General features: G+C 47.2%; 1 protein-coding gene across 2 annotated transcripts in view; it reads right to left on the reverse strand.

Annotated features, from left to right (window-relative positions):
- The window catches only part of LRCH2 (leucine rich repeats and calponin homology domain containing 2), a 40058-nt gene extending 31173 nt beyond the window's left edge, over positions 1-8885 (reverse strand). For both annotated transcript variants that reach the window (XM_036401994.1, XM_036401993.1), the window contains exon 1: positions 8597-8885. In XM_036401994.1, the coding sequence (XP_036257887.1) occupies positions 8597-8885 (289 nt within the window). The remainder of the gene's footprint in view (positions 1-8596) is intronic.
- Between the last annotated feature and the right edge of the window lie 3108 nt (positions 8886-11993).

Below are 11993 nucleotides of genomic sequence, written 5' to 3' on the forward strand. Positions count from 1 at the left end.
ATGCTAAGTGCCATTTCTGCGGTTAGGCACAGCACAGATCTCTTCCTGCCTTGGTAATTTCTCAGCAAACTGGAGAAGGAGCCTCAGGAGAAAGGAACCTTTCAGCTTCCCAAGCTCACCTCAAATCCGATGTCCCTCTAGCACTTCCCTCAAACTCTACACATCTACTTGGAATTTCACAGTTCCAGTCTTAATGCATGACGAGTGACAGAAATGTTTCAAAAATTTCCCTTCGAAGAAAAAACAAACCCGGATAATTAAGTAATATAAAACAGAATTCTTCAGACTTACTTATATTGCAAAATGAAGTACTGAACAATTAAAATACATCCAGATGTAGAATGATTTTCCATACTGGCATAAACAGCAAACATTTCAGTTGCAAAGGAGAGCAAAAATTCTGAACTTACTGGCAAAGAAAGTTCAAGAATTACAGCACCTACAATGTACATAACTGTGAATTTCACATAGAAATCAACATTTGCTCTCCAACATCAAGAGCAATGGTGAAGGACAACACAGAACAATCTGAGCACCCATCAGCTCATGCACAGTAAGGAAGCTGAGGATACCTGCCAAAACCCTTAGCTCAGGAAACTAAAGTGACCACAAATTGTCAAGGAAAGCTATGTACGTTTGAAGTCTACTCTTAAGAGCTTATGTAGCAATATTTAACTTGATTTTTATCTGGTGTGTATACTCAAGTCAAGTAGAAGCAGTCTGTCTTCTGTTTAAAAGAAAGAAAAAACACTCCCAGGACTAGAGGTGGCTACAAGCAGCTTTTACTTTTTTTCAACCAGGTGTTTGACAGCATGGAATAGCTTCTGGTTTTGTGAAAAGATAAAATAGATATCATAATGGTATTTGGATTCTAAATCCAACAACTGAAGAGCTAGGAAATACCTGCTTTATGGTTATCCCCACCTCTAAGTTTAGTTACAGACTTGATCTGTGCAATTAAAATGACAAAGAAACCGTACACAACCACATAATTGAGTTTTCTCATCAAGTACAGAGGAAGGGTTGTACAGGCAACCAGAAATTCCTTTTGACAGTACCTGAGTTCTTGGCTTTTCATGCCAATCAGCACTTCTGAACAAAAAACAAAATGCTTTTTAAAAATACACTTTTACTACTTTTGAGACATCAATAAAGAATAAAACAGCCTGTCAGACTGAGCAGTTGTTCCACAGACAGAATTGTTTCTGTAACTGGCCAGACCAATCAATGGCTGTGTCTCACACTTCTGCTCCCAGGGAGGAAGATCTGAGATCCATCCAGCACACTGGCTCTGCAATCAAAGCAGCCTTAAGGAACCCACTATTCCAGCCCACCCTCACTAAGCCCAGTCTACACTGGGTGCACCCACATTGAACATGTCTAAATTGGCAGTTTGGTACAAGCAATTCTTGTTTTTCATGTAAGCTGCCTCTGCTCACATGTTGGTTCAGGTATGTGAGGTTTTTCCTGAAATCTCTACCAGTAGAAAACTAAACCAGAAGCTCTGATCTAAAGGCTGGAACAAGGGGGGGTCATGCTGGTGCTGATCTGCTGCACAGCACTGCCCACACAAATCAGATTTGTTACTTGAGGTGCAACAAGCACCCTTGAGAGAGGCACTGATTATTAATTTCAGAGTTGTGCAAGCCTGGGTGCTCAGGGGTATTTCACAAGTCAAGCATTCAAACTATCAGAACTTCTTACACTTTATACATTTTAGCAAAGAAAGGAATTAGTGTCCACTGGTACAAGTTACATAGTTCTCTTTACAATCAGTATTCTATCTATCTTCCAAGGGCTAAGGACCTCCCTTGTTTCTCATGCTAATTACTCCATATGTCCAGCCTCTCTTCCTCTGGCTCAGTGGGTTTCTTGGCTTCGTGGTCCATCAGTCACTGCTGTGATCTCCCCCTGCCAGAATTACCTTTGATCCACTCAGAACTAATTCAGCAGAGATGCTGAGTTGGCTTTATAGGCTTCATCCTTTTCTTGGGGGTTCTGCCAACTGTCCTCATGGCCTGCAAGCTCTGCACTCCCTGTGCCCACTATCAGTGTCACATTCTTCTTCCCAAGCCTTGTTAGTTGCCCCCACATCTGAGATCACTGAAGCCTGTCAAGCCCTAAATCTTAACAAAGCAATTCATAAACCACTAATTGGTTTTTTAAAACCTGGACATCACTTAGTTCTTACCTGTTAGTCACTATTTGCTTCACAGATTAAATTTCCCTCCTTGCTGAGCAGGCTTCAAAGTACACAAAGATCAAGGACCATCCTTTCTCAAGAAAATTATATATATTCCACATTTTGCAACATAAGGATGAACTCAACAGATGAACAGATGAATTCTTCACCACACTGCAACATTAGAAAGGTCTGGACATTTCCAAAACAAGATAACACAGTGCTCCAACTCTGGAGTGTGTTCAGCTATTTTGGCACAGCATGATTTAAATGGAAAATAAAGAACACATAACCAGGATCACTTCTCAGTCTGGCATGTGAAGGTGTAAATTCACACACCATGTCAAAAGGACATAATCCATTACTTCATATCAAGGATTATCTTCCTCTCCATTACTGAAGGTGTCTTGGCTCCAAACATCTTTCGGAGTTTGAACTGGTAAGCAGAAAATCCCACTGGAAGCTTTTTTGTTTTGGCACTTGAGTATTTAGTCTAGAGTATAGCTGCTAAAATGCTTTACTACCGGAAAGGGTATTTTCTTGACAAGTCAGCAAGACTTCTTAAGCTGCCATACTACAGCACAGGGCATCTTCCTCCCACTTAAACTCACCATCATTTGTCAGTTTAATGCTGACAATTTCTTTTCTGGCTTCGATTTTTTTTTAATTCCAAATTTCTGTCTCACAGACAAGTAATATAAGGGAAAGTAATCCTCATCTGGCAATGAAGCAAAGCCTGGGTATATTAAGGAATATCTCAAATATACACAAAATTCCCAAGACTTACACCAGCCTCTCTATGTTCAGTAACACACATCCAACCCTTTGTCCTGACAAGCTTACAATCTAAATAGACATGAGACAAGCTACAGCCAACCTGCAGTAATCAGTGTTTGCTACATGACTTATCTTTTGTGCAGATAAAATGCCTTGTGGCTGGATAAACTGAGCAGAAACATTTTTGAAGTAAGCTAAACTGCTGGAAGACAAAGAACATTGGAGAACAAGGCAGCTGCACTGAGATGAGAGCAGAAGGAAACCTGAAGAAGCTGGGTAAACCAGCAGTCCCTGAGCACTGAGAGAACAGGGTCTAGTAACCATTCCAGCATGTTCTCCTGAGACCTGAGACCCTGCTGCAGCAACTTCAGCATCTGCTCTGACTGGCTGATGCCTCCCACTGGCTCTGTCCTGCTCATGCCAGACCTCATGGCAGCATTGGAGAATGGCCACAGCCTCTTCTATTAGCTCAGAAATCATTCTACAGCACCTCTCATTAGTGCATGCAACAACCTGGAGTAAACACTCTCAGAAACCTTTCAGTTCTAGGTCAGTCTACAACAGAAGAAGTTCTGGTCACTACATCCTGCTTCCACTTCTGGCAACGGTGCTGAGGTGACAAAGGCAGGAGTGCTTGGTTTAACACCCAGATGGTCGGGGATTTGCTCCTGTGCAGTTACACCTGCTGCTAGCTGCCACTGAGCTCAGGGCTCCTTCAGCCTTTGAACTACACACACCCTTTTTCAGAAGGCATTCACTGACACTTGGAAACACATTTGTGATAATCACGTCTCCCAAGCACTAAACTATTTTGGTTCTATACCAGAGTAAAGACTTTATTTTTTATTTTCATCTGAAGTGTGCAACCTCCTCTAGACCTGTGAGCAAGGGGCAAACAATCCCAGGCTGGAAGAACGATGAACATCGGACTGTTGGGCAGCCACAGAAAAGCACAGAACTCAGAACTCTCTTCCCACAGCCATTCCACTATTTTATCACACACACAAAAAGTATCAAATAACTTCACATTTTCTGTGGAACTCCAGCCTTCAGCCCTGAATTAGTTACCTTTTTGCTAAGGACAGATTTCAGCAGTAAATGCCAGCCTTGCTGGGAATATGAGTCTGTACTTTTGAACCAGCTCCAACCAAGTAGCACAACTTAAATGGGAAAACACACTCCACCAGAAAGAATATCTTAAAAAGCAAAGGCTACTCCATTATTCGTTATCACAAAAGGTTTTGCAATACAATTCACAATCTAAATTATTTACCACTTCTGCAAATAATCAGTAACAAGTAGAAACATGTATCCAAAGAAGTTCCTTAGTTGATGCAACACAGAAATATTACAGACCTTAGATATTGGACATTACAAAACACAAAAATAGTCAACGCAATGGCAAATTTAATTTTGACGGATGGAGATGGTAAAAACTCAAAAAATTACACATTGCATGTTTTTTGTAGGTCAGTATTTCAGATAAGGCTGTAACACTAAATTTATTGGGTTTTTTTAACATTAAGATATAAGTGGCTTTTAGGTTATATCTTATAAGATATAAGATATAAGCCTAAAAGGAGGCAAATAGTAATAATCAGCTCCTTTAACTTCAAGTCACTGATGTGAACTTGCCCATCACACCAAGTGTCTTTAACCAGGATCCTTAAGAGTGGCCCTCAGCAAGAAAGCCTCAAGCACACAGAGCTCATTCCTGCCATGCCCAAACACAGGACAGGCTGGGAGAACACTGTGGAAAACTTCCAGAATTGTTTATAAACTGCGTCACTTCCAGATTTTGCATCCGATGCATTTCAGAGCATAAACACTGAGTCCTCTCCCCCAAAAGGCATGGAATGAGAGTTCCTGTTTTTGTTCAAATCTGAAGGAAAAGCTGCTGAAGAACCACATTTTGCAATGTTTTTGACTTCCAGAATGCAATCGAGATTTAGGATATACATCCTATATGAATGCTTTTTTTTTTTTAGCTGAATATTGAATTTTTTGTTGCTGTTCAGTTACCACTGTCCTCAATTTAATCAACATTGGCTCCACCAACAGAAATAATTTTATTCAGAAAGGAAAATATAATTGGTTAGAAGTGCATACTGTAGAGGCAGAACTGCATTATAAATTAACATTCTTATGCATTTCACACTCAATATTAAGCCTTGGGGGTTTCATCTGTAATCACATGAATGACAATATACCTTAGAAGGGCCAGAAATAGGATGTAAAAAAAGTCAAAGACATGCAAGTAACGGTGACAATGGTCTCTGTAACAATGCCATGACAGGCCTGGCACTGGCCAGGACAGGAGGGCTCATTCCCCAGTCAGACTACATGGAATCCACTGGTGCTACTCCTCCGTGCGATGAGGACAAAGCACAAGTGAGAAAGGAGAAATGTCAACATTTGTCTATTTACATTCACCTACTTATAATTGCCTGGGAGTTCCCTCAGAATTAAGAGGTGGGAATTGAAGCTGTTGTGACAAAGCCATAAACAAATAAGCCTGATGGCACCACTGCATTTTCTGGAGCTGTCAATCACACACTTTTCCTATTTACTAAATTCATTTCTTAAAGGTGCTCACTAAAAAGGGGGGAAATCACTAAAGGCACAGGTTGATTTAGGTTCCTGTGCCATACTGTCAGACTGAACAATCCTTAAAAAATCAAAACAGCAAACAGAACTCTTCAGCTAAGCAGACTGTGATTACACTGATGTGATAGACTCAATTACTTAACTGCCAGGGGGCCTAATGCTGTTCATGCAGACAGAAGCAAAGATACACATAAAATTACTGGAATATTCAAGATATCTCCTGATATCTCAAGAACTATGGTTTTCTTTTCTTTTCAGAAGTTCATTAAAAGCAACACAAGATCTGTTTGGGCAGCCAGAAGAAAAATTCAGATAAATAATAAAATAAGGATTTCCTGGCCAAAGTGTGGCAAGGACAATTCACAGTTAGAAAAAACAAACAAGCAAAAAGAGCTAAACAGCCAGATATGGTCACTATGTTTTAGACACATAATTTAAAATACAAAAACTATGCCTCAGTATTTGCAAATTAAGTATTGGCAAGCCATTATGTAAGTTAGATGCAAAATAAAATCCCAAGCTATTTTTGATAAATCAACAGAAGTTGTGCTTCAACATAGCTCTTGCTGACTTTACTGATATAAAGATAGAATATTCTGGGTTTACAGTAACACTGCAGATCCTACAGCCTAAGGGCTGGTGATATGGAAAAGAAATTGTTTACATCCACACTGGCCAGAGACTGTTTTTTAAAAATATTTGTTTCAAGTACCACAGAATTGAATTTCAGAGTCACTGACATAAAACAGAAAGTGAAACCCTGGAAAGATTTGTGACCCAAGGCCCATCTCCTCAGTCCAGAACCTTGTTCGTGGGGATATTTGCATGCGAAGCAGGGAGAACTGCTACAGAAATACCAGTTACTGCCTGACTGCTGCCTCTGAGGCAGCTGCTAATTCCCCATGGAGCTCCAGGCCACACTGACACTCTCAAGGATGTCCATGATTCACCAGCAGAACACCGTTTACCCACTTGACAAAAATTTCTACAGATCAAGTCAAACTACAGACTACATGTCTTTTTTACAAGCATCTTTTGCAAGACATCTAAAATTCGTATTCTCCCAGGATTCATTCATAAACCAGAACTACACTAAATCAGGACTCTCCTAAGATGGTACATACATAGATGCAGTTTAACTATTTCAGTACAGGATTTTAGAGCAGCAAGCAATAAAGCTATTTCTACCAGAGACAGCCCTTAAAACATTTTCACACCACCATTCACAATAACAATTTAATCCTGATGAGAATGACTGAGCTCTACTACATCCTAGAATACAGGGACAAGATCACTGTAGACAGCTCTGACTCAAACATTGAGATTCAAAAGAAATGGACAAAAAACCCCAACCAAAATGCACACAGCAATAATTAGAAGCAAACAAAAAGTACAGACCCTTGATGCTCCAGCTTCAGGATACAGAAAGTGTTTTTAATAACAGATTGCCTACATGCCTAATGCTTTGGTTATTCAATATCTACACAAAGCAGTGACCAACAATATTGCTAAATACATTTTTATGCTACTACAAGGAAAACTCCAGCTCCCATTATTTCATAGAACCTCTTTATTTGCAGGTGCCACCATGGACAGTTTCCTATTCCAAACAATATGCCAGCTATTCATAACCCACGGGCAAAGAAAAGCCCCAGAACAAACCCTCCCACAGCATCAATTCACTCAAACAACATTTTCAAAAGCCACTACTATGTGTGAACAAAAGATCCCGGGCCTCTTAGTAATATTTTCGTCTAGCACATTGTTTAAAATTATCTATTTTCAGCAACTACCTCAGCAGCAAAAAACCCCACAAGCAAATGGAGATGAGCCACAATATGAGAGAACCTCCGTGGAAAAGGTAGCTTTGTTTTCCAGGAACCGTACAGAAAAATGCCTCCATATTTACTTCACCTAAAAGCCTGGGTAAATCCAGGCCCACACTCACGATATCCAACACAGTGAACGCACCAAGCTGTCCACACTCACTGCTGGATGCTCACACATCCCTCGCACCAGCACTTGGAACCACCTTTCTGCTGAGCAGGGAGGGCGATACCCCAGGTTTTATACAGCTTTTACTGCAAGGAATCAGACACCCTTGAAGGTACAGCCCAACCACAACACGGAGCTCCCATTCACCCGAGCGCGAACTCAAGCGCTCCCCTCACCCTGCACACCCTGCTCCGGACACACCAACTGCAATTCCCCACCTTAAGGCACGTATGGACCGAACAGGGAACAAATGCCCGATTCCCTCAGACCGCCCCTCTTCCCTGCAGGCACACAGACCGCAGCACCTTCCCCCTGCCCCGCACAGCCCCGGAGCCCGGGCACAGCGACAGCGCCGGCTCCGCTCCCAGCACCCAGGGGACAGCGACTTCCACCCCCGAACACCGAGCACCGTGAGCTCGGACACGCAGGCCGGGCTGTGCCGGGAGCCCCTTTGCCCCCGCACACACAACACACGCACAGAGCGCTGTGCCCTTCCACACTCACACACGCCCCTGGGCTCTCGCACACGCTCACACAGAGCCGTTCTCCCCCCGCCTCCCCAGGCACCGCCGGGTGCCCCGCTCCGCTCGCACACCGCGGGCTCAGCGTGCCCCGCTCACAGCCCACACCTGCACGGACGCTCGCCCCACACTCACGCAGCAAACCCGGCCCCAGTGCGCCCAGTGGGGCCCGGACACTGCAGCCCCACATCATCCACAACCCGGCCGGTGCCTGCACGGAGAGCCCCCCAAACACGGAGCCTCTCCGCTGTCCCCCACTGCCCTTAGCCAGCGGGATGCCCGCTCCTCACCCACAGCGGCCGCTCCCGTGTCACCCCCTCGGCTGCGTCCCCAGCCCTGCCCCGCCACCGCGGGGATCCCCCCGCTGCATCCCCGCACCCGGGCCCCGCACCCGCCACCGCCCGGCCCCAGCGGCCGCCACGGCGGCTCCGCGCCCCCCGCCCTCCGCGCCGGGCCCGCGCCGGCCCCGCTGGGCGCCCGCAGCCCCGGCCCGCCGCTGCCGGGGCTCCCTCACCTGCTTGCGTGGTGTCGCTCAGGTCGCAGCCGCTGCCGGGGAAGTCGCGCAGCTTCCTCCCGCTCAGGCACAGGATGCCCGAGCTGCCCGCCTCCTCCAGGGCCCGCTCCAGGCTGCGCACCGTGTGCGACTGCGGCAGAGCTGCCGCGCCCCAGTGCGGCCCGGACGAGAAGGAGAGAGTCAGGTGCGCGGGGATGCCGAGCCCCGCCGCTCCGCTCCCGGCCGCCGTCCCGCTGCCGCTGCCGCTGCCGTTGTTGCCGCCGCCGCCGCCCCCCTGCCCGGCCGCCATCTTGACCGGCCCCTCCACAACAACGGCCGCGGCCGCTGCGCAGGCGCCGCGGGGCCCGCAGGGGGCGCCGCGGGACGGGGCGGGGCCTCGCGGCGGCCCTCGACCGCGCCAACCAATCCGCGGCGGCGGCGGCACCGAGGGGCGGGGCTTCGTGAGGGGGCGGGCGGCTGTGAGCCCGAGGGCTCGTGTGCCGCTAGGGGGCGCTGCCGGGGCTGAGGGAGAGGGGTCGGAGCGGGAGCGGGACCGGGAGCGGACCGGGAGCGGGACCGGGAGCGGGACCGGGAGCGGGACCGGGATCCTCTTGGCAACTGAAGCATGCCGGGAGCAGGGCGAGATGGGCAGGGAGGATCCCGCAACCGGGACGGGAGCCGGCGCAGTGGGCGCCGTTCCAGAGGGCGCGGATGCGGGAAGCTTCGGAGCCGAAGGAACACGGGGAACATCGGCTCGCTAGCCTCGGCTCTGCCGATGCCCTCACGCCCCGCTCGGCTCTGTCCACTGCCCTCCGGCACCGCTCGCCGGGGCCGTCCCGCTGCCCCGGCCCCGCACAGCATCGGCCGCTCTTCAGGCCCGCAGCTCTCCTGTGCCGGGAGCATCGGAGCCTCTGTGGGCTCTGCCTCGCAAAGCCGGGCACCGGCAGAGCCGGGCGCGGACTGCAGAAATCACCCACGAATTGTCTGTGGCAGAACAAAGGCAAAACGAGCGAGCGTCACCTGAAATGGGTGAAGGAACGCTCACAAAAGCCCCACAGACACGAATGCACCGAGCTCAGAATGTGAAAGGGCAGTGGGGAGACATAAATCAGAAGCCCCTTGCAAGGTCCAGGGCCCAGTTACCTGAATAAAGTGCTACAGAGCTGCTGGCATACTGGATGCATGGATAATTACCTCTCCTACCATGTAATCAGTCCTTGCTAGGTGCTGCATATTTGACTTCCAAAAATGGCTCTGGATCTGTGATGAGGAAATGCTAATGAAAGCCTCATAGACCCACATTGTAAAGCAATTGTCATATGTTTGATGAGCAAAATCTGCTTTTAAGCCTTGAACCTCAAGAAGGTTTGGGTTGAGTTGGTTTGGGTTGGTTTTTGTTTATTTTTGCATGCATATGTCATGCCTAATTGGGGGATCTAAGGGAAATTCCCTCTCCAGGGGGTATGGAAGAGACTGGCCTTCAGCCAGCAATGTCACTGACAGACAGCTGAGCCACTATTGATCACTAAGGGCCAGAGCTGAAATCCCATGTGGCTGATGTCTGGGTGACATTCAGCAGAACCCCTGAGCCAGGATCCCTGAGCAGGTCCTGAGCAGTGCAGGGTTCAGTGCAGAGCTCTGTGGCTTTGGGGATCTCCCTGTCCTGGCACACAGATTGCCCTTCCAGCCAGGAGCTCTGTGTGCAAAAGGCAGCTGTGGGGGGAAAGGGTCCCATTGTCACCTGCAAACAGTGTGGCTGTCTGCCTCCTCTGCCCTCAGCTCTGGGTGCTCATGGGGGCTGTGGCATTCAAGCTTTCAGATGAATATCTGCCAGTCAGTCTGGCTGGGCCACAGCTTCTGCTCTTGCCCTGAAAAAAACAATCATTCCCTGGATTCCCTACATGAAAATCAGGCCAACCTGTATAAACACTGCTGAGTGCTGCCCTTGGTTGAGGTTCCAGCCAGAGGGGGTGGAGGGTGAATAAACCCAGACTGGTGTTGGGCCAAGTGTGTAGGATGATTTTGTCTGCAGACATGGAGCAGGAGGCACAGTGGCTCTGCAGCTGGCTAGAGTGAATCAGAGCAGGAGCCAGGACCAGCTCCAGCACATAAATTCTACTAAACGTTAGAGATAGTTGCTCTGAGTTTCCAAAGCGTGTGGCACGGCACAGGGCCAGCTCAGAGGTGCAGTTTGGTTGTCCTCTCTCTCAGCCACATCATTCAGCCTCTTCCTCTTTAGAGCCCAGCTTAGATAAAGAAAGAGGCTAAGCTCTCTTTGTATGAAATAGGTCTGACAAATTACCAAAGAGTTAAAGCAATTTTTTGTCACCAGAGTTCTCACATATTAGGGGCCTTTTTATCTTTAACCGAATACTCACTGTACCTGCAGGTGCTCATACAAAAAGCAAGCCAAGCTTGCTCAGTCTCACATCTCACATCTTCAAAGGAACTGAAGTTTCCTATGCTGTAGGCTGGAAGCAATGTCTGAGGCTTTTCCTAACTGTTCACCAAAAATTCCCAATCTGCAAACTGTCTTGAGCAAATTGCTGCTGACTCAGGCAAAAGCTTGAAAGCTGACAGCACATTCCTGTGGTAGAGCAGATTTACCTGTGGGGGTCATTTATCACCTCCAGTAGCTGCAGAACCAAAACATATGTCTGGAATGCTAATGTCTAATTACTTTTATTTATAATTTCACAGCCTTTCAACAGTTCTTTTTTTCCTATGCCCTCCTTTTTTTTGTCATTTCACAAGCAAAACCAGAGTTAGTAGTCTAGTGGCAGAAGGCTTCCCAAAGCAACCTTCCTGGCACAACGAGCAGTAAGTCATAGCTGTGCCATCCCTCAGTTTCTCTTGTAGAACAGAGATTGTTGTATTTTCTTATTTATTATGGAAGCTGAGTAGAGGAAGAAGTAGAAATGCTCAGATGTTGCCATGAGACTTCACAAGACAAACATATTTTCTTGCAGCCATGCCAGACAGAATCGAAGTTTCAGGAGTTTGAAAATTTCTGAAAATCCCACACTGCCATGAAGAGCTTCCACTCTGAAAGTCTTTGTGGTTACCCACATCTGCTCCAGATGAGATGAAAACTCATTAAGATATGACTTCAACAAATGTAATGTTAATGCCTCAAGGAATGAGATCTAGATCAGGCTTTGATCTACCTAACTTTCAACATGGAATGCAAGATGTGGTTCCTCACAACTCTTGCAGTGAGGCAGCCCTTGGCACAGCTCAGAACCAGGGAGTGAGAGCTGTGTGCCCGTCCTGCTGCTCTGCCTGCTGCTGCTCCTCCTCTCAGTCCTGCTCAGCATCATGGCTCACAGACCCAGAGCTCCCCAGGGCACTGCCTTCTGCAGAGAGCCAGACAGGATTATCTGTAGCATTGGTGTGAAATTGATTGTGACAGCAGGGA

The sequence above is a fragment of the Molothrus ater genome, chromosome 14, assembly GCF_012460135.2.
Source record: "Molothrus ater isolate BHLD 08-10-18 breed brown headed cowbird chromosome 14, BPBGC_Mater_1.1, whole genome shotgun sequence".
Classification (NCBI taxonomy): Eukaryota; Metazoa; Chordata; class Aves; order Passeriformes; family Icteridae; genus Molothrus; species Molothrus ater.